The sequence below is a fragment of the Tribolium castaneum genome, chromosome 9 (assembly GCF_031307605.1).
Source record: "Tribolium castaneum strain GA2 chromosome 9, icTriCast1.1, whole genome shotgun sequence".
Classification (NCBI taxonomy): domain Eukaryota; kingdom Metazoa; phylum Arthropoda; class Insecta; order Coleoptera; family Tenebrionidae; genus Tribolium; species Tribolium castaneum.
Window position 1 is genome coordinate 5,361,089 of NC_087402.1, and position 23,521 is coordinate 5,384,609.

Sequence of the window (23,521 nt, forward strand, 5' to 3'; positions counted from 1 at the left end):
GCCGTTAGCCCGCGGACCGAAGAACGTGAGACCAATACCGATGGCTTACCTTTGGTTGTTAACTGCCCCGATTCCGTATGCTGCTGCCGTTCACCCCAGAAGCCCCCTTTGGTTTTCATGTTGAATTGAAGTCCACGAATCAAACGGGGAACACGCAACGTCGCACACGTTCTCTTAATTGACGCACGACGAAGAGATGCCAGATCAGACGTGCTTATGCTAATTGCAGGTGGGAGACCCAATCAAGGTTTGGCGGATGCGCGCTTATTAATTTGGATACGAATTGAGACATAAAATGAGTAGCAACTCAAAAAGCTCAAAGCTTTTATGAATTCTAAAATCCTAATTTGTTAGCAAAAATATTCTCCTATGATAGAAAAACATTTAAATAAAGGCTTTTTTCTAAAAAAATATTCTTTTATTTTTTTTATTTATTGCTTTTTAGTCTTTACTCATTCTAAACGTCTTTTTCTCGACCTATTATTGTAACACCATTATTTTGCTGGTTTGTGCAAACTTGTTCAGTGGCATGTGATTGAAAGCACATCCTAATCTCTGTTCTGTGTCTACACTCTATCGTCCAAAATAAATGAATTAAAAAAATAGCGACATTTGTTTGTAACGAAACGTAATGAAAATGATTATTTCTCAATGACCAGCATACCGTTAATGTTGGTATCTACTTCGAAACCCCATTTAACCCCTTAATGGGGTAATTAACTATACAGAATTGCATTGTCACGCAGATTACGTAAGTATGCAAAATTTCAATTCATTGGGACAACGGCAACCCCTTCAAATTTGGCTCCAAAAATATGAAACAGACAGACAGACAACAAAGCAAGTTAAATAAAAGCTTTTAATGAAATAAGACCAAGTTGTTCGTGGCAAATCATCCACATTCTAAGTGGATTTTTTTCCGCAAGGCTTCACCGTTGTAAGTGAACAATGAAACCTAAACACGGCTTTTTAGGTTTTTTGCGCCCGGAAATCCGGGTTTTATTAATCGCCCATGTATGCCAATATTATCGGGGCGAGTTAATCGAGTCAAATGGGCTTCCCTGAAAGCCGGTCAAGTGCATTTGAAAGATCGTGCCTGGTGCAGCCGTTCATTACCTCTAAAGCCCCCTCTAATTTTCATGTCCACGAATCAAACATGCACACGTCGTGGTAATTGACGGCGCTTGGGGATAACGCGTTGTCAAATCAGAGCGACGTGTTTATGTTAATTAAATGGGACAGTTTTTGGATTAACGATGAAATTATCGCCGGATTACGGCGGCCACTTGTGGCTCCACCGCCCCATAAATGGAGTAAAAACGGCGGCGACCGCAAGATGCCTCAATTAGCGTTTAATTACGCTAAATAAGGGCAATGTGTGATGGGTGTGGAAAGTTGTACACCAAGCCCGGCAGTAAATACGGCTGCGGACTGCACGATTGCTCTGCCTGTCGAGAACTATGCTCGTAAAATTGAACACTCCTTAAAATTAACTGCTAATAAATTACCCAAAACTCCACTCTGCCATTAACGTAACCTGGCGCTTTTGTTACGTTGCGATGATTTATAATAAGGGAGATTACCTTATGTTGCGGAATCGTTATCGCTCAAGTGCAAGCTTTACTACTCAACGAAATTACCGAAAAAATTTTCGGGGCTCTACGCAAACAACTTGAATAATGTTACGCTTTCATTAGCCCACCCTGCGTAAACAATGTAATTCATACCACCCCTGACTCACCTTATTGCTACTTAAAGCCGAAATACATTGACACCCCCGACTCAAAGCCCCCACTGAATTTATTCACGTATGGAAGATTGGCATCGCACGAGCGCAATTCGGGACTAATATTACTAAATGCAAATTGCGCCAGAAAAAGCAATGAATTCAGATGATTGATGAGACTTTTTGACGATAGACTTGCGCTAAATTTGTATTTGCAGAGAAATATTTATACAATACAATTTCTACTTCCATGACAGTATTTGTGTTGTGATTAAAAATTACAAACGACGAAAGCTATTCAATCCCATGACAAAATATCGTTTTAGTTTCTTGCTAATGAGGACGTATTTCTGTAGTTATGTAATAAATTAGAGAGCATTATCTAGTAAATCACAACTTTTATGAGCTGAAACCGCTATTAGACAAATCGTTATGTGGGGTATTTGATAAGACCACTCCTTTTAATTCTAGACACTCAGATTTTATTTAACGATTGAGTGTATCAACGTAATGGTTAGGACAAATGGTAAAAGTCCTTTTACTACTTGAAACGTCCATTTCATTTAAACTGAAATAACGATCCTCCTGAAACAGAGTAATGTAACGATGTGTTATCGGATTTTATTGTGAATAATAGTTTGTGCTAAGAGAACCAGAGGATGTTTAAAACCTATTGTAACAGAATATCGCGGAACATAATAGTGTACAAAGCAGGTTGACAAAATAGGAAGCCAATGTCTAGACGCTTGTGCGATAACAATTTCGAGCTGTTTTAAGATTAAGTAGCAGAATTGTGTCATTGTTAATTAGTGTAGGTAGATGGGATAAAATGTTCGTTTGAAATTGAGACGTACATTTATTATTGCGAGGATAACTATATTATAGCTCTTTTGTTGTACAGAATGACATTCTTGCTCGCATTTTAATATTTCTGTCCATGGCAAAAAGAGGAAGTCCACTATTCCATTCGGCTCGTGTCTGCCGGCTATGCGCTCGGCATGGTATCGATTGGTGCAAATGCCGTTTGCTCCATATATTTACAAAAAGACATTTCGCAGCTTTCGCTGTTGTAATTTCATTGAACCGTCTAAACAGAAATAATAATAATTACTGTAGCGACGCCGGTGCGCGTTTCTAATTAAATTTGTCGCGATTATTCCCGCCTTTGTTGTTTAGAAAATCTTTCTCTACCTTTCCGTTTTCGTTTTGATGATAATATTTCTTGCAGCTGTTGCGTCCCCGTGAATCTCGTAATTAAATTCTCGTATAAACGGATTAAATTCATATGGAACAGGACGGCAACGCGCACAAGAGGCTGTTCGTTTGCCATCGCGCCGCTCACTTCACCATATCGGCGTTATTTCCACATGCTTAGACGTCTCCGTCGCCTAACGTCGTCAAAGAAGAAGCTTTTGATAAACCGAGCGTGCTACCGCCCGTGCCTGGAGACCTGGCCTCGTTATAACTGTCGGGGTGAAAACTACCTCAAAGCCACTTTTTGCAACACTCAGACCAACATACGCGAATCAATCACACGTATTGACGCAAACCGACCGTGCTCACACCAGCCACCATTTCTTTCAATTCGCACCCGAATCCCCAGACCCATTCACTGACTATTTTTTTCGTCTGATTAATAAATAGGACTTGATTTTGGTGTTGTGGCTTTGCGTTGGCTGGAGGCTAGTTCGCGCTGTTCGTCACCCATAAAGTGCCGTCCTTTTGCAAATATGTAACTTAGTTGCGGATTTTTTGCACAACACTTTTAGCGGCGGCGTTTTAATTCCACACATCACCAGTTTTTAATTACATTTCGTTAATTTGTAGCCGGGATGCTTCGCAACAAACAGATTTTTTAATTAGCTCAGGCTAGTTATGGGTAACTTTTTAATGAAATTAAACTAGTGGACCGTTAACTTCTGATTCTGTTAGTGCAATGCGCGTGACACGTGACCCATCTGTCACGTCAATGTGTCGCAAATCGACACCCGCGGCGAGCACACTCCAGCCCTTATCATTGCAAATATACAGGCTTAAACCAAACACAATAGGAAAAAAGTACTACAAACGACGAGATCGATCTTTTTGTCCCTTTTTTCAGCTCGCTGATTTATTGCCGCTGCCAGCCTCATCTATCCGATAAAATTTAACAGTATTTCCAATTTTTACCAGGACAAATCCGCTCGAGATACCGCGGCAATCTATAAACACGTTGTTATCCGGATGTGCCCCCATATTTCTCCTTCACTGCCACTTCCTTGAGCGCCCACCGCGAAATAAATGGTGGCAGCAGCAATTATTTGAAGAAATAATGCAAAAGGTTCCATAGTAATTGATGAATTCGCGAGTGTGCACAAGATTATTGTTGTATCTAGCGCAGAATTTGTTGGGAATTTGCGGTAAATTTGGGCCTTGTGTGCAAAGTTGCGCATTAATTGAGTCAGTTTTGCTTTGATTTTGGCGTTTTTTGGCGGATCTCTTGGAATGCAGTGCTAGTGGCAGCTCGAAGTTTGAGCAAGTTTATTCGGTAAATTAAATGTGTTCGCGGTTGGAAAGGGTTGCCCATGTAAGATGCCTTCCCAGATCCGTTTGAGTCTAGAGAACCGCTACATCAGCATTTGATATGAAAGTAAACACGATTCCATTAAGGCACAAGCTGAAACTTTCGGCAAACTGTTTAGAGTTCCGAAATGGATTAATAAAGTAAAAAACGAGTTCATCCCTGCGTGGTGAAAGGGAAATGATTGTTAGTGTTGGCTAGTTGTCGGGGATTTTCGAGCTGAATTAAATTCGGATGTCGGCACGTGCGAGGATCGATCGCTTCGATCTGGTGCTTTCTTCTCTGTCATGAATCAGACCCTTGCTGCGACGTAATTGAATAGGCCAGACTGCCGGGCCATGATCCTGTGCCTATAAAGGGCATGGGACGCCGTCCAAAATGGTCGAGCGATTGCCTGGCTCTGATAAGAGGGCAAAATTAGAGAAAGAAAGCAATTTCCACGGGAATAAGTCCCATAAAAATAAATAAAAGGCGGAAATAACGGAGTGTATGAGGATATCTCCATTATGTATTGACCCAGTTAGGGAGCAGTGCTTGCGGGCGTGTTATCAAGAACTCACGTTTTATATCCACATGTCTTGTCTTTGCCAACATGACATATCCATAAGCTGTCGTATTTAGAGTCGCGGCAACGTGTACTTTACAGGAGACGGAATTTATGCCCCATTTATATGTATTTATGGCTTTTCCGGTCGCTAGGGATTAAAATCCAGTCAGAACTCCAATAATATCACGACCTGGGAACTCCCCGTATGCAAAATCCTTATCAGAAAATGATGTGGACGCGGTGAAAAATGTACCCTTGGAGCGGTGTGAATGGAACTCGAGGATTACTTCGACCCGAGGATACGAAATAGACGGCACATGATGGATTATGCGTTTCCTCACTCATATCTCCACCACCAAGTAATAAACATGCCGCAGATTTCCTAATTTGCAAAATTACCAGCTGTCTCTGTCGTCGTTTAAGTGAAAATCCATACCGACCTCCTAACAAAACCTCGCTTTTCCCAGATATTTCCCCTGTTTCGATTTTTCGGCCCCAGGCAACACCTGCCTATAATTACACTAAACCCAAAATCCCGAAAATTTGCTCCAAACCGAATTTATTCATGCTATTATTGATGAAAATTCATAGCGGCACGTAACCGATTAACATTATTAAAAGTTGCGCTAATGCAATAAATTTCTCCTACTTCTGCCTCTGAAATATTACAGCATTAAAATGGTAATTAAGACGATGAAATTCGCTGCATCATGTTTTGGGGAGAATTTTCGCGAAACGTGCATTTTTATTGTACCGTTCCAATCTGGGATTATTTTATATTTCAGAGAATTATTGCGTTTGACTCAGCCTTTTTCCACGCTTCGCCCGTCAGTTTCTTCTATTTAATTTCGCGAAATTACCTTATTTTCAAAGTGTAATATTCGCGGACCAGTTTATTTGTCTCCAGACCATCTTCCGGCGCAATCTGACAAAGAAACACGTCAGGGCCAGATCTCTCCTAATTCGAGTCAAATATTTGGCCTGGAACGTCCCCGAAATAATTATTTTCATACTCAAACATCTCGCCTAGAATTAATTTTTCCTAGCACAACATTATAATTGGCGTAGAGCACAAGTTCGTGCACGTCAAGGGTCCAATTAGTGCATCACAGCCAATTGACTCCTCGAATGTAACATTAACGAAGATCTGGAAGTCTGAACATAATCCACATTTTCATTTCCTTTCGCATCTTAATGAGCGCCTCCCTGCCACCCACAATCGCTTTCTTTCCGTTTCCCGTGATTGCAACCAACAACGAAAGCCTGTTAAAATTTCGCGCTTCGCCTGGCTTCATACGCTAGAAATGTAGGTGTTTTCTTCAACTGCTGTTGACATTCAAATTGCAACAAACATAGACATTTTATTAGCTCGAAGGAAAGCCTGATTTCGTTAAGGGCGGCTGTGCGAGTGTGTGTCTAGGTTTAACGTGATTCCCACTTCCCCAGCTCTGAACTTATTACGGATGTGGTCACATTTCCCTCTGCAAACGACGGCGTTTGCTTTATATTAAATATTCACCCATTTGCTCGGCGCTTTTGGAAATGCGAGTGGTTTATTCCGTCGTCTAATAACGACCGCAATATTCCAATAAAAGATTTAGAACTGCAGCAACGGCTCTACTTAATACACTTTCACACTTTATCAAGGAAAAACTCGCTGGGAGTGGATGTTCCAAACGTAGCCATAATAAGCATCCTCCTTTTAGGAGGGACTTCGGAATGGATCGATCTGGCACGTTTCGAAAATTCCAACTTTCCTTCTGCTCCAAATTTAAATCTGCGAGTCAAATTAGTCACGATTGAGAGGGGTGTCTTTTTAATTTAGTTGTGGGAAAACGTGTTGGCTGTATTTTTGAATCGTATCTCCCCGGCGTATTATATTTTTGTTGGTATTTATCGAACAGCCGACTCCATATTATTAGATTATAAGCTTTAGAAAACACATCGGTTCGTCTGGCAGATATAACTACGGCGATAAGAATCGAATGAATAGCTTTGACGGGGCAGCTATCCGATTAAACTAAAAGGGAAGTGCAACTGACAAAGGCAGTCAGTTCACCCCATCTGCATTTGTAACTTTAACAAGGCTGATCCAAGCCTTATATAATCAGTTTTCGATTCCCTAATTACTATGGATTGGGGTGAGCGGCCGTCAGTCCTGCATCGGCCAGGATTTGGATCAGATCGCTGCGATTTTTTGATTTAATTTATGCCGAAAAGTTATAAACAAATTTCGAAGTGGTAGCTACGCAAATTGCGGTTGAAACTTTCGCTTCGTGCTTGAGAGAATGGGGAATTTTATCGCTTACCCTCTCGCCGAGCATAGCAAATTATCAAATGTTCGAAGTTTTGCCTAATTAACTTTGAAATGAGTCGGAGATTCTTGGTCTTTGGTGTATATAGGCCCCATTGACAGAGCTCGTGGAAATTTTATGATAAATTACAGCTGAGCAAATAGCACGGCTGTTATCTTTAATTGCTTAATAAATTGCAAGCGAATGGTCCTTTTTCGCGATGAAATTAATAATGCGTGTCCTGATGGCGTTTGTCTCCTGGCCTGAGTTTTTGCGGCGTCTTAATTAAAACTGGGGCGGAATTGTGATTAAGTTCTCAAAGGTAGGTGTGTTTTAGAATTCGCGTTTGAAGGACACTTGGCCGTTTTTGTTAGCTGCTGATGTCGACTACGAGGACAAGAATGCGGTCCGTATAGCCCATCTCGAGGGTTCATTACAGCGATGGCATCTGTTATCTGGCCGATGCAGGCGTCCACTATACAAAGACGCCGCTTCGAGTAGTCGCCATAAATAACCTGGAGCTCCGTTAATTCCCTGCAATCCCGGCGACGTTTTTGCATCATCACACCATCGTCTTTCATGCCCACTGCCCAGCTATTTGTAAAGTCAGGAATTAATGCGAGTTTATACGGAGATTTGCACGAGTTTATGCGTGCTGCATGCAAGGCATTAAGACTATATCAAGGGTGGAATTCTAAATAAAACTTGGAAAGGTTAAGTCGCTTGATCTGATTCCGGACTCTGGTAAATGGACACGAGGCATGTTTCTACCATTCCTGACGTCATTCGCATGAAATGGACTTTTGCATATCAGAACTTGCGACAGGTAGTCGATAAAGTTGATGGGGTCGTGTGGGATGGGACGGTCCAACTTTTGTGCCTTTATGGGATTATAATATTACGGTTTCCTTTTATAGTGAAACTGAAAGCCGTTTTCCAGTCGGATTTAACTCTATTGTTATGCGATGAAAGAGTCGGAAAAATTCCGTGATCAGAACCAATGAATTTTTAACGAACTTCGTGCATAAACACCCGTTTTACGAAAATCGCAAGGTTATTGCCTTTTTGATACCCTTTTCCGGCGTTAAGATGAAGATACCACTCATTTTTCATCCCGTAATAAAGGGAACAGTAAAATTTTCAACAGGGTTTTTACTTGTTTAATTTTTAATTAAGATTGCGTCACAAACGGACGAGGCAAGGACGTGTACTATTTTTACCCCGACATCGATCAACAATGATTGAAAACGATCAAAAATTAACCACTTGGCCGTGTCGCGGAGAAAAGTTGATAATTACGATGCGAATGAGGGGGAAGTCGCAGGACCTCCTTCTGAGCTCGTTAAATTGAGACGGAATATCGCCAGTTTGGCATTAAGAGTAATTTGCGACGGAAAGGATTATGAATTCCTTTGCCTCAAAGTAGAAAATAAATTTTCCGTTAGATAATGGGGATCATTTCGATTACAAAATCCTTTGATATTTCATACTCTCCATCGGCTGAATGTAACGAATTCTCCGTAAACTCAGCTCGATAATTTTAAATAAAGAACTCTTTAAATCCACGGGATTTGCGCAGAGCAATCAATATATACCGACGAATACGTGAGACAATATTTGAGTTTCCATTGGCGACGTTTCTCAAGGGCTTCAGCCCTACTTTTGCCAAATCCATTTTTGCTCTTATTCGCGCGCTTTTCTCATCATCACTCTCTCCACTTGAGCGGACTCAAAAACGAAAACATTCCCAGTTTAAAGGAACGAACGTGCCAAAGTCGATTTGGTCAAGTTCAGCCATCGACCCAAACTTCACTACTATTATAGCCTAGGACCTAGTGAATTTTTTGATCCAGAAAATGACAAAGATAAAAATACGTTCCACATTTTTCCGCCTCGGGTTCTACCAATAATAAATTCTAATTAAAAATAATTATTTTCATTAACCAAAAATATTTCAATACATGGATTTAATCTGCCCGAATGTTTGTCACCTTCGTGGGGTTTTCCGTATATTTATTAAGAATAGCGGGTTGAATCTGAGGGGTTTAGCGGAGGATTTGGAACGACGCGACCCAGTAAAATGAGTTTTAATGACGTGTTTATTGTGCGGAATGGTGGAGGAAGAAAACGCGGATAGAATATCCACCACCGCGCCGAGTTTTAAGAGATTATAGCGCAAAGTGATGAGGCTGGATGAAAAGGAACGCGAGATCGCAGCGCCGTGAATAATTCATCTCGCCATAAAAGGCCGCTTTTGTTGGTAAATATGTCCCGTGCTCCTGGAAAACGCCCGCCTCGGTCATCGCGAATTGATCGAGTCACATGTATAAACGCGGATTAGTGATCCTCTTCTTAAAATGTAAATTTCTGGGTTGAGAGAGCGCCGAAAGATAATTATGCAGTCGGGCGGTGAGCAGCCTTTACACGGCTTCATGGTTTCAAATCCGATTAATCTGTCCTTTGCGCGACACCGGAGTCCGTCTGCAGATCGGGATGGGGACGGAAGTGAGCTCCCGCTGCTGCGGAAGTGAGCCCAACTTCCAAATAATTCCAAGAGTGTTGGTGCATGCTAGTTTCAAAATTTAATAACAAACTTTACGCGGATTACACGACGCTTTTTCTCAGGACCTCCTTTACGCAAACTCCTCACATTAACGGCGTCTAGACTCGAACAACTCAACCACAAAACTAGATCATAATCAATACGACCGTTCCAAGCACGCACTTCCATTGAAGACGCTATGTTTTATTACTTTCCGATATTTACGGCAACAGAATGCCACTCGAAAAAATAGAACCTGTCTACGGGAACTCTTTTTATTTACTTCGCCAAGTTCGCCCCCAGCCTGCAAATTGCTTAATTGCAAAGTTTTGCACAGAGGCGGATCAAGCAGCTGGCCCAAGGGGCCAAAACTATTTTTTTTAAGTAAAATCGGTGCGAAAAAGCCACTTTTTGTTTTTGGGGAAAGGGCCCCCAATGAACTTCTGGCGCAAAAGTCCGATCAAAATTTTCTCGTGATACAAATGGTCGTAATATCGTCTTTGTCGTCTAGATGGAGACAGATAGGGAGTGTAGCGTGGCGGTGGGCGCCGCGACGTCCATCTCTGATTAGATCATTCAGTGTGTGGATTTATGCCGGGCATTTGTCAACGTCTGAAAGGTCGAGGATTGGGCATGCTGGAGGGCACCTGTGGACTTGTGACCTGGCAGTTGTGCGGCGCCAGCTAGCGGCGATCTGCAGGAGTTTTATTATCGCCCGGTTCTTCCATTATCTCGACGCTATTATTATCTGTTTCGCTTTATTACCCCGCACTTTCCGGCACCTCTGCTGTGCCGGTAACTAATCTACCGTGATTGCACTCCTGAGAGGCGAAGCACGACGGCGGCCGCCTTCCATCCTCTGCAGTTATTATACGAGCTAGCAGAGTTGCCCTCGCATATAGATTGGCTCTTCCTGTACTGATTGCTCAACCTGCATCCCTCAAGAGCAGTTGCATGCATTTTACATCGCCGGGATAAGCGTCTGATAATCTCGACTCGCTTCTTGGCTAATAACACTCGGAGTTTTCTTCGATTTTCCGCTTCTGAAACAAATTCTTGAAGCGTGTTCGATATGCGGGATCTGCATCCTGTGTGGTGAAAAAGTTTGCTCCAACAAATGGCATTAATGCGAATGTGGAATGTCGCCGCGAGGAGTTCCACCAAAATACACGACGGCGTAATTCAAATTCACTTCAATCTCGGGAAAAATCTGCCGAGGAAAAAGTCTTTCACCCAGACCTAATTAAAGATGAAAGACCTCGCCATGATCAATACTCCTCACCACCACAATTACAAGTTAAGCCAAAGAAAGGAATATCTGCACTCGAGATCTACACCTCCGGAGCTAAACAAAAAAGATAACGGCGATAGATAGAGGGCCTCCGAAGGCTTTAACGTTTCAGATATGATACATACTTTATTATTCACGACACCCTTGCCGTAATGAAGGTGAACTAAATGCATTCAGGTGAAAGGCGAGGCCTAAATTGGCTTTTCCTTCCCCTTAATCTCTGTGAATAATTAAATTTTAAGGTGTCTCACGCACCGACATAATGACAGGATTTCAATACGCATTTTTTCCTTTTCTCATCTTCCGGATTAGAACTGATGATTTGCTCAAATTTTAATCCCTTTGTCTCGAGTTTCACCTGGTTATGACATTTATTTATTAGGGGCTGCATCGGACGTTGTTTAGGGAGGCACGTCCTTTAATTAATTAATTTCTTTGTTCTCCTACCCGAATTTATTTTCACAATTTCAACGAAATCGCGTGACACACATTTATGTGCTAAATTCCATACGATTACTATTAACGTTTGAAGGAAATAATACACTTTGAGCCCACCTCTACTCCCTTCTGACACATTTTTAATTCAAAAGCATTTCCAGTTTCATAGGAAATTACCCTATTTCCGATGAACATTTTAATTCGTAATGTGGTGATCGATATTTCAGGACATTTTAAAGACTTTATTTCCCACACATTTACATTTCAAGTGGAGCAAATAAAAATAATTTGGACAAGTTTGAAATTTTGCGATTCCAACTAGCAATTGATTTCGCTTCTTGAACTCGACAAGAAATAATCAATAATTCTGTTGTGCCCAGTCATGTATAAAAGTAATTATACGACATGACGTGGTTATTATCCAGATAACATCTTGCTTTTTATCCACAATTTACCCGATACTATCTGAAACTTTGTTTTCACTACGCTGAGATTTGCGTCCTTTAGGCGAGTTTTCCGGGAAAATTACACGGTTTCGGCTGTAATTCCTTTCACCTCGAGTTTGAGGCAAGTTGTCAGGATTTAGTGATTGGCAAAATATGGATGCGGCAAGGGAGGAAAAAGAGCAATGTGTTAGAATTTTTATAAGAGGTGTAGGGGAGTTTGCATGCGGATCCAGTGGTGGATGATATCGAAATGACAATGACTTTCTAGCCAAACATGCATGATACATGGAGCTCTCTGCAAACAGCCTGGCAAATGCACTGTTTGCCGAATCACTCGTTGAGTGGATGCACAACATTGTTATCCAATCTGGTATCGTGCCCATGGTTGCAAATGTTTGTCTTTCCCATCACACGCAACTCTTGTCGGTGACTTTACCTGATTGATCGACGGGGTAATGAGGACCGGACACGATTATTTGTTAGATCGACCAATCAGCGAACCGTTATTTCAATCATTTGATGTGATGGGGCGTCCGCCAAATTCGATTACTTCAAATCGAAACAAGCGAGCAATTTATTTTCGACTGGTTTATGGAATAGGTGCCCAAATACAAAACTTGAAAGTCGTAAATGTCAATTGCAATGTCATAGTTTTTCATTTGTGTATCCGAGCGTGTACTTTCAACACTGTTGATCAGCGAGAGCAAAAAGTTTTAACAACGCAGCGAAGAGTTCATAACTATCGTGCACAATTTGCACCGTAGGAATTCTGGTAAAAATTATAATTTTACGGAGTGCGGTATTTGCATAATGTCGCAATGCCGCAACCAAACTATTCCTGTAAAATTGCAATAACTTGAACAATTTCCCTTGTAATTGTCCTTGTGTGCTGGGTGGTTGACAATTATTCCGCTTAAACAACGAACATGCATGGGAATTATCCCACTTATAAATTTAATTTGAATACAGGTAAAACCATAAACAAGGGCTTATTGCTCTCGGTATTTCGTAGATGGCTTTATCCAGACATTTTCCCAGTCCAGTCCTCGGTTTTTGCCACCGCAGCTCCACACACTAATGCACAAACGCTGCTCGGTGATCTCATCAACCATTCCCGCAAATATCTTTGGCCTCCCTCGGCACAGGCTGTCCTTTGTCAACCCCCGACGCCGAAGACGCGATCGAATTGTGCCGTATTGTCCATAATTCTACTCGAATCCACTAAAGCGCTTTTTTAATTCCAGTTTATTGTCCCAGCTTCACATGTGCGCGCTTTCTTTTCATGGACCAAAAAACGCATAATATGAGCGATAAAGCATATTGGAAAAGGGGAAATCCCGCGACCCTAAATTATAGTTCTAGGGTGTCACTTTATAGGTTTCCCGATTTACGTCAACGCAAGATGACGACGGCAATGATGGGGCTCAGCTCGCGATATACGCGACTTCCTGCAACCGCAGCCCTCTCTTGTGTACGCCAGCATCCCCCTAACGCACCAGGTCGATTCCCAGGGGATCCACCAGATAACACTTAATGGCATCTTTGCACTCAAGATTTGCACTGTTTAAAATTTTTACAAGGGGCGCTTCGGCTTTATTTCACTTTCATCCCGGATCAGACGTGACAATTTTCGAGGGGCTTAAGCTAATAGATGAATATATTCATAGAATATCGGGACTAGATAAAAAAGGATCTCTTTTAAATTTTATTGCGACGCAAGGATTATGACACGCGAAAAAATCCAATTTCACTGTTCCACCTCCGTCGCAACGTCATAAATAAAACGAATGGCTGCGAGGAATGGCGACCTTTCTTTTCAAAATTTCCTCGCACTTGTAAAAAACAGTTTACCGTCTGAATTTTTTAGGCCACTCAAACCCATCATTATTTATGGGTTGCAATAGCAATCGAGCCGGTCAGGAAAACCGTGCTGTTGGTTACATAGTTCCACTCAGATCCCAGCGCTACTTAATTGGCAAAACTCGCATTCCGTTCAATCTGGTGCAGTAAACTAGAAATAGATGGAGTTCATGTACGGGAGCCCCCGGGTGTTTTTAATAATGGTGGCGGCGCCACAGCTGCGCCCCCGGAACCCGACGACCCGCTGCTTCTAATATACCGAGACGTATCTAATCGATTAAACAACCAAACCGATCATTATGTCCGCGAGTCTATCATGTTATATCAAGCCGCGGGTGGTCCCTGGACCACGTAACAATTATGGCCGAATACAATGGTTCACGTGGTCGTCGGTGACGCCAGCTGGGCATAATTTACGGTGTTGTTAAATGAAAACGTGTGACTACACATAAGCGAACGGAGGCCCCCGTATATAAAATCGGGGGCGTAGCCGATGACGCGAGATTGGAAACTGATCAAGATGAATGAAGTTCACAATGAGTTCAAAGCGAGCGAGTTCAACTTAGGGCTGTGAATAATGAAACGCCGCCGTCAAAACACGAACCGATTGCAGTCTGTTATTATCACCCCCTACACTGGAAGAGTTGCACTGCAAGCACGCCGTTTTCCGTGTTTATTTTAAGCGTAACTAGACAAACGATATCGACTAAGCTGCGGACAAATTGTAATAACAACCAATTAGGGAAAATTCAATTAGTATTTGTAATTTTATACAGCGAGGGGCGAAAGCTGTTATTACAAATTAATATGTACCACCACGACAGTGTTATCGCCGTTTCATGACCAAGATTTCAAGCGCGAGGATTCCGACTGCATAAAATGCGTGCCCGCTTATGATTTTATCGGCACTTGTTCAAATAATGCTTCCAATAAAAAGAGTAATTTACTACTGAATAAACTTTCAGAAATATGAGCGTTTTTACTTCCTATTTCCCTCCCGTTCCAGGCTCTATGACTTCATAACGCATTCTTCGTTCTTTTCATTTATTTTTAATTGTTACCAATAAGTTTTTGATCATAAATAATAACAATTTCACCAATTTTTTAGCCAGATGTTTAATAAATTGCTGTAACAGCAAGCCCATGGAATATTCATTTTACGTGAAATATTAATAAAAATCCTCTATTAATAAATAACTACTACAATTTAAATACCTAATAAAGGTTTGACTCGGCTGAATATTGCACGAGGCTAAAATATTAAACCTGGAACAAAATAAGGATAATTTAATAAAGCTTCTACAATGATGCATTAGCTTTAAACTTCATGTTAACAAGTGCAAAATTTTAAAACAACTCGGCGCAAAAAGCCATGAAAATGCGCATCGTATTTACATATTTTTAACGTGAGAAGCGATCTAATCTGATTGCGATTCTTTTGGGCACGTGAATGCCTTTTGTTCGCCATCTCGGCTCTCCAATTCCCCCAAATAATCAGTCCTCAAAAATTTGAAGTTGACGTACGCTTTTAGTGTGCAATTGCTAGCCACATCAGTTGCTGATGTCTGCATTCCCCTCATGTCCTCTCGTTGGGACAAGAATGCTTGCGGATGTCATTTTTGTGTTTCCAAGGCCGGGGGTTGGAAATGAAATAATGCTGCAGGTCAATAATCCTCCGTTGGCGGTTTATGCAAAGAAATGCCTTGTTTGAGCAAGTGTCGGACTCGTCCTGGATTTACTCCTGAACGTGGTTAAATATTTGATGTCCGCGTCCTGGCGTGCAACATTACTCGAACAGCAGTCCGACTTAACAATTTGTAAGACGGAATTAAGGCGTCGTCGGAGAATCTGGCATTAATTTTTCAAGCCGATAGTGGCGTGTCTCGCATTTTCATTTCGTTGCGTTATTAATGCCGTGATTGTTCCGACTGGTAATTATGACAAATTTTGGAAGTTCTTGGAACAGGTTGGCGGAGAACAATGCCGTATTTTTCGTTGACAAGCCGATTGATGAGTCATTACGTGTTAAAGATTGATATCTGGCAACAACAAAACCGACACGTCTCGAATAAGTAATAAAACTGTTTTGCATTCTTCGAGAAATCAAGGTGTGAAGAAAGGAAGTCCTTCTCGCCACACAAAAGCCTTACAAATTCCCCACCGCTCGGGATGTGTAATTAAAGTGCTGGGGCAAAAATACAGAAACTTTTCAAATATTCATGAGGCGCGTTATTTATTTGCGGCGATTACCTGAGACAGTTCGGGGGTGATGGAACGTCCCAGTATCGAGTTGCCAGATCCAGGTCGTTGCATTCGATGTGACATCGTGCATTTCCATAATAAAGATCGTGTCGCGTGCCCCAGACCAGTTGCCCTTTGTGATAGTAATGTTCAACCCCTGCGACTGCGTACGCCCGGGTTGCGTGTGTCCCACACAGACGTCCGCGCGTTTCCGCAATATTTCTCAACCGATCACACTCTTATCAGTTTTCTTATCGAACCTCCGCCGTCTCTATCTGCCGCTTTCCGGCCATCCGGAGACGCCATCTTGGCTATCACCCCCTCACCAGAACCCTAATCCATACCTCGCGACTATTTTCCAACCCTTGCACAGCACTTGCCACAGTTTATCAAATGTAGCTCGTCACTCCACATCATTAGCATTATTATTATTATTAAACTTGAACTCTACGACCCTGACAAAGTTGCCACTGTGATGGTGATGGTTATACGACGCCCATAAACACAGTTCCTCTTGTCAACTCTCTGATACCTCAAAGTTTGGTCGGTTTTATTAGTTATCGTCGACATTTTTATTCGTTTCAAATAATAAAACCGCTGCCAGACACAGATTTGAGATTTTATTTCAATTTCAGCGTTATCAACTCGACACTCGAATTCAGTTACGACAAAAATTAAATTATTACGGGTTTTTCACGTGAACAAAACAATTAAGTTAATTGTAAGCCGGGATTGGAATGCATTCGAATGAAAAATGCATCTATTATGATACCAAGCTATTTTTATGCAGACAAGATGAAACTACTAAAGCGTAATGGTCTCTAGAGACTCATAAAGTTACAGAAAAGTTACTGGTTATAAACGATCAGCATACCCGATCATCTATCGGTGTAAACTACAGAAATGCATTTGCATTTTTTTTGCTTTCTTCGCGGCGGGTTAATGGCTAATGGATCTCATTTATGGCCTCTTTCCTTCCTGGCCCATGCTATTACAAGGGAACAGGTGACTAATGCTGCCTGGTATTAGTCGACTCATTTATTACAAAATTTCTTCGACCATTTATGGTTGTTGTAAAAACTGCATAGTTTCTCAGAGGTTTTATAAATTCCATTATACGGCTGTGCTGTTAAGTTGGAGCTAAGTATTATGTTTCTTTAGGAGCTCCTTTATAGGTAGCAAGCAGATGGATCACAACAATGTAAAAACCTGGATTTAATTTCGGATGTAAAGGCTCTCTACTCGCGTGTACTCGTCTTTGAGAGATTAAAATGAACGATATTTTATTAACCCAACTAGATTATGAGAGGGTGTGCTGGAAGCTTAAAAAATAATCATAATATTAGATAGGGCCGTAGCACTTTTGTGAATTTCCGAGCACCAAATGAACCTCTACCTGCTAGCGCTTCAGCGCAAACCAAACACAAGATTTATGACGAAATGGTATAATTTTGCCAACAAAAGGATCATTTACTAGTAGCATAAAATTGGCAAAATTTAGTGCCTGAATAATGCAGATCAACTGTAATAAATCTTAGCAGCTTACAGGTCCTGCTGTCACCAGCTCAAATCAACACACAAAAATAAAACTAAACTAATTAAATGTATAAAATTTGCAGAAACTTATTTAATTAGAAGACGCGTTTTTGGGTCTGCACGTAGAGTTGCCGCGGTGTCTTTAGTGGTTACCGCTTTTTCGGTTTTAATTTAATTATGCTAAGATGGAGTTATTAGAATAATTACTTATGATAGAGTTCCATATTAAAATAGTGGAACAAAAAAGGTGGTTAGAGTTTGTTTAGGTTTCGTTGATAGGATTTGAGGTAATTAAAACGGAGTGGTTAGATTTTTGCTGACAAAGTTAGTATTCCGTGTAAGAAAAGTTTGATGAAAATGGGATAATGGGAAGACTGGGTATATTTGGCAGCAGGGGACGCACTAGAAAGTTTAAAAAGTTGGAGGAACAAGCCGTTTGAAATAGTAATTTCATTAGTTCGGATTTCCATCCCCTATGCAAGTCTCTAATTAAAACAACAATAGAATTCTTGAAGAAACGACGAGGAATATTTTAATAGAGTACCTTTAGAAAGTTTGCCGTGTTGAATGGGAAAGATTTTAATTGAAATTCGGTCTCTCATTATTGCTCCTCAAATCAGGAACTTGGCAAGACCAGTCGGAGAGGCAAAAAAAGAGAATTGTTGAAAAGTTTGTTCCACATTTCGAGTTTACAAAGTTCCGTACTTAGATATGAAACTTTAATTGGAAATGACCTGCCGGTTTCTTCCGGGGTGGTTTTGCTTTAAAATTACAAGATGTTCTACCGATGTTTGTGCATGCTGGTGAAACAAAGCAATTGATGTTTGGTAGTTTTCCAATATCTGGCGTCATATACGCCTTATAAATTTTCTTATCGCCATCTAAATGTGGCGAAAACATATTTCATATTTATTGGGAATGTTTAAACGATGAAATATTTATTGAACGTGAACTCACGTAAAGTAGATAAAAATGCAAAATACCCCGCTGTTAGCATTATAAAAGTTTCTTCATAGAAAATACGTTTTTCTTTTACATGGTAATGAGGTTGTCAAGACAGGAAAACCACACTATCTCTTGCAATAATACAGATGTCTATCTATAAATTTTAAAATACGGAAACTCGCCTGAAATTTAAATAAACTCCAGCTTGTTGTTTAAAACACAGCTATCGGGCTCGAAGCGCAAACAAGCTTTTTGAGCAAGACTCACCGAACCGAGTCAAATTTCAAGAAGTTGACAATAACGCCAGCCCGTCACTAATGGTCCCAAATGTTTAAAGTGGCCTTATGGGTTCCCTTGTGCTCGAGTACAACTCATTGTTATCTTAATCCCCTTAAAAGATCAGTTCTGACCTGAGCTCGGTGGTGGTAGTCTTGGAGCAACCGTCCGCGTGCACACTCCGTCATCTGTTGCAAACAAAAAACCAATCACGGCCACCAATTTTCTTTCAGGTTGTCTGCTGGACGGCGCTCCACGTCCACCAGATGTTCCACCGCGGAACCCCACCATGAATCGGTTAAATGGGCGCCTAGCCACGGCTCCACCAGCCGATCCCACTCAAGATTTCGAACCCTCTTGTCTCGTGCGGACGCCTTCCGGGAATGTGTACATACCATCAGGAACGCTGAGTGAGTTCTTGTTTTATTGTTTCGCGAAAAAGTGCCGCAAGTCAGTGAGTGTCGTGGAATTTATCAACGCAAATAAAGCTATCGGTTTAGGCGCATCAGCCCTAATTTGTTGATTTAGTTTGTTGACGAATGTGAAGTCACCCGAGGCCGTTTAAGCAATTACAAATCGAAAAACACTGCGTTTGTTACACTAAACTTATTGAGCAACAATAAACATTTCGTGTGTTGCGAATAAAAGTAAACATTCTTGAATGTATAAGTCGGAGTTGAAACCGCCTTTGCGGGAATTCGTTCGAAATTATAGCGTGCCATGCGGTAATTGCGGCCTTTGCACTTTTCTGACAAGTCGCAATCACAGTAATCGCGCATCGGAATTATTTTTCTATGCAGATCACCCGAAGAACTCGACGATTGACTACAAGTCGAACTCGTCCTGTAGCAGCCCTTCGAAAGATATGAAGAATTCGGACAGATGCGGCATCCCATATGGTGCCCAGGTACCTGTCCTACCCGTCCGAAATAATTTACGCCGCCCCAATTCGAGTCATTTTCCCCAAGCTAGCCGGTTCCATTTCAGAAAAGGCATAGCTTCGAAATGCACGTGGAAATGTGCGGCTATTGTGTGCATCATGCTGTCGCTCGTTTTGACAGCTGCACTCACATATATCTCAGGTAAGACCGCATCCACCCCTTGAAAAACACCACTAATCCCATTATCTCCAGCATCGAGCGTCCTGAACTGGTCGTATCAAAGCACCAAACCCTGTTCGGTACTCGTCGGCGAAAACACACAATTCGTGCCACCATCCAAAACTGCGACTTCTGAGACTAACCTGTCGACCTCGAGCAGGCCTAAAACGTCTTCTTCTGGAGGTAATTTCCTTGCGCTTGTCTATCCGCGAAAACGTAGACAAGTCTATAACCCACCGCATGCTTTTGTGTTGTCAAATACCTCAGACTCGACCACTGTCGATTTTCCCAGTTTGAGTACCACCGAGCATGATATAGATAGAGAGCATGCTAGTACCCCCGAATCCTTGCATGACACAACAAATGTCACTGGAACACCGCTTTCGTCTGTTACTAATAGTCCGACAGATGAAACCAAAAACACACAAATCCAGAAAGGTCACAACGTCACGACCACAGCTCCTCCAGATCCAGAAGTACCGAACGATTCTGACGATTCTTCAAAGACCACGACGGTTCTACCGACCACCACTGACAATTATCAGTTTGATGGCTCAGATGAGTCTCACAGTTTTCTGGAAACGTCTCAATTGCAAGACGATCCAGACTCGTTCTTCTCCGATGTGACTCTGGATGAAGAGACAAAACTAGAAGTGGAGGACCAAGCAACAGATGACGTGAAAGCACCCATCTTTTCTTACGGGCAAGATGAAGTCGAGATTGTTAAATTGAATCAAGAACCTCTTTCAACAACAATGAAATCAAAAACCAATTACTCGATCCCGCGAGATAAAAATAGCGAATCGAAGGAACTGACTGAATCAAATTTATCCGCGCTACCGAATCCCGGCGCAGATCTCCCCTTAAAGCAGCCGTCAAATTTTAACGATCCTTTACTCTTGCATGGTTTGCACAATGTAACTAATCCTCAGAGTGTGACTAAACAATTCGAAGCCAAAGAATTACCGCCGAACCCAAAAATACAAGTGATCGAAGTGCCTCCGGTGGCTTCCACTGGCTCGACTTCGAAAAGGGTTTTAGTAAACGTGACTATAGCCACCGATCCTGATTCTAACAATCCTCATGCCACTCAATCGGTTTACGTGCTGTCTGTGTCCGTGCCAACCGACGATGGCGTTAACCAAGCCACTAAACACAGCTTTCAAAAAGAAGAGGGTGATAAAAGAACCACCCAAACGCCCGATGAGAAACGCGACGGGCTTTGGGGTGGCGCGTGCGAATGTTCTTGCCCATCATGTATGGAAGCGTCAAATGAATTTGCAGATGCTAATAGTACGGATTACGACTACAGAGATGATGTGAGCAATTCGAACGCCACTTCCTCTCCGGATTTCTCGACTAGCGAAGCTTCGTCGGTGTCTGGTGTTACAGACACGACCGAAACTTCCGAAACATGGACTTCGAGTGTTTGTCCGGAAGTTACCACCAAATTACCTCCACCACCTACAATACTGATACTCGAAGGTAGGGCAGCGTCGAAAGATACAAGCTTAGCGAATTAACAAGCTAAGCGCAACGAACTACACCCTAACATTTTTTGCATGTTATTACTTTCACCCATCCTGTGTAGCTGCTTGTAAAGTTTGAATTATAGAGTTGTGCACACAGTTCCGAGCTTCAGCCGCTTCCCTTACTGTAGATTCGAACAAGGGTCTTGGTGAACACTTAATTTTAACTATTAATAGGTGCTCGCACATTCCCCGCACAATCATTCCCCCCGGACGGGACTACGTTCTCCCAAATATCATTAGGGCAGAGACTTTCGAAAGAAATCCCGCCTTACGGTTACTGGAACATGCAATTCTATCAATCTGAAGCGGCTTACGTCAGATTCGATTACAATATACCTCGAGGGGCAAGTATAGGCGTTTATGCTCGAAGAAACGCGCTGCCCACACACACCCAGTACCACATACTCGAAGTTCTTAGCGGGTTCAAAGCGCGAACGACAAGGGCGTCACACGTGAGTTGAAAACCCCTCAATTATCCAAATAACAGACGCGCCCTTTCAGTCGTCGGTCAAAAAAGAAGTGACGCATTACATGGAACAAGGCCACTGGTTCCTGTCGTTGTACAACGACGATGGCGACCCGCAAGAAGTCACTTTTACGGCTGCCGTCGCCGACGACATGACCCACAATTGCCCCAACGGCTGCAGCGGCAAGGGCGAGTGCCTCATGGGCCACTGCCAGTGCAACCCCGGCTTCGGCGGCGACGATTGCAGCGAAAGTGAGTAAATCGGTGCTTGGAACGCGATCTTTCTGCCACTAACAGCTCGAGCTTAGCATGACTGAATGTATTTCTATCAGGTGTTTGCCCCGTCCTCTGCAGCCAACGGGGTGAATACATCAATGGTGAATGTCAATGCAATCCCGGCTGGAAAGGGAAGGAATGTCAACTAAGGCATGATGAATGCGAAGTGCCTGACTGTAATGGCCACGGCCACTGTGCTAACGGAAAATGCAATTGCATAAGGGGTTACAAAGGCAAATTTTGCGAGGAAGGTAAGCCCGACTTTACCACCGACACTGTAATTACAGGCCCTCACACACACATTTTTTCTCTAGTCGACTGTCCGCATCCCACATGTTCCGGTCACGGCTACTGCGTCGAGGGCTCCTGTCTCTGCAAAAAGGGCTGGAAGGGACCGGACTGCAGCCAAATGGACAAGGACGCCCTGCAATGCCTCCCCGACTGCTCTGGGCACGGAACCTTCGATCTGGACACGCAAACGTGCACCTGCGAGCCCAGGTGGTCCGGCGAGGACTGCTCCAGAGGTAAACATCGTTATTTATTTATTTATTGGCGATCCCTATCTTTTTTTATTAAGTTTTATTAAGTCAACCCATATTGATTCCTCCAGAACTGTGCGATCTGGATTGCGGGAACCACGGCCACTGCGTGTCGGACTCGTGCCAGTGCGACCCAGGCTGGTCGGGGGAGTTCTGCAATTTGAAGCAGTGCGACCCCAGATGCAACGAGCACGGGCAGTGCAAAAACGGGACTTGTCTTTGCGTCACGGGATGGAACGGCAAGCACTGTACCATGGAGGGTTGTCCCAACAGTTGCTCCTCGCATGGTCAGTGCCGTTTCAATACCGATTCCATGTGGGAATGTCGGTGTGATAACGGGTGGGACGGGCCCGACTGTAGTATTTTACTAGAGCAAAATTGTAACGATAGCCGCGATAACGATAAAGGTAATGACGACTTGAGGGAAGTTACACGAGTTATGAGTGTTATTTTGTGCTTAGATGGGTTGGTAGATTGCGAGGATCCTGAATGTTGCTCGAATCGGTTGTGTACAAGCAGCCAATTGTGCGTCTCTTCGCCCAAGCCCATCGACATCTTGCTAAGAAAACAACCTCCGGCAATCACCGCGTCGTTCTTCGAGAGAATGAAATTTTTGATTGATGAAGGTAGTTTGCAGAACTACGCTCGACAAGAAACGTTCAACGAGAGGTATGTCGAATCTATTGTGATTTTTATTCGATTCGATACACCGCTAGTGTGGTGTGTTTTTTCAATGTTTTTCTCAATAACATGTTTGATGTGCCCTTGTTAAATGTAAGAAGTTTTCTCTAGTGCATTGTTGTGCCCCATGTGACATACACTTCCTTTTATGTGATTTACCTAATTTAAAAATCACTTGTTTTATTTTTACGTGCTTACTGTTTGAATCACTCGACAGAACGCAAC

At 42.4% G+C, this 23,521-nt stretch overlaps 1 protein-coding gene and 1 long non-coding RNA gene across 11 annotated transcripts in view; both read left to right on the forward strand.

Moving 5' to 3' along the window:
- The window catches only part of Ten-m (Tenascin major), a 99,317-nt gene that overhangs the window by 68,381 nt on the left and 7,415 nt on the right, over window positions 1–23,521 (forward strand). For 7 of the 9 annotated variants that reach the window (XM_064358843.1, XM_064358842.1, XM_064358845.1 and 4 more), the window contains 9 exons: window positions 18,936–19,112; window positions 19,503–19,784; window positions 19,836–21,287; window positions 21,509–21,786; window positions 21,836–22,052; window positions 22,133–22,327; window positions 22,391–22,600; window positions 22,687–23,022; window positions 23,077–23,284. In XM_064358843.1, coding sequence (XP_064214913.1) covers window positions 18,936–19,112; window positions 19,503–19,784; window positions 19,836–21,287; window positions 21,509–21,786; window positions 21,836–22,052; window positions 22,133–22,327; window positions 22,391–22,600; window positions 22,687–23,022; window positions 23,077–23,284 — 3,355 coding nt within the window. The remainder of the gene's footprint in view (window positions 1–18,935; window positions 19,113–19,502; window positions 19,785–19,835; window positions 21,288–21,508; window positions 21,787–21,835; window positions 22,053–22,132; window positions 22,328–22,390; window positions 22,601–22,686; window positions 23,023–23,076; window positions 23,285–23,521) is intronic. The other 2 variants (XM_015979043.2, XM_064358849.1) reach the window with 2 other exon arrangements.
- Window positions 12,225–14,734, forward strand: LOC135267106 (uncharacterized). Of its 2 annotated transcripts, XR_010335398.1 has the most exons (4): window positions 12,225–12,616; window positions 12,857–13,032; window positions 13,089–14,428; window positions 14,481–14,734. It is a non-coding gene; the product is annotated as an uncharacterized LOC135267106 (long non-coding RNA). The 2 variants fall into 2 exon arrangements; XR_010335397.1 differs by having other exon boundaries at window positions 12,225–13,032.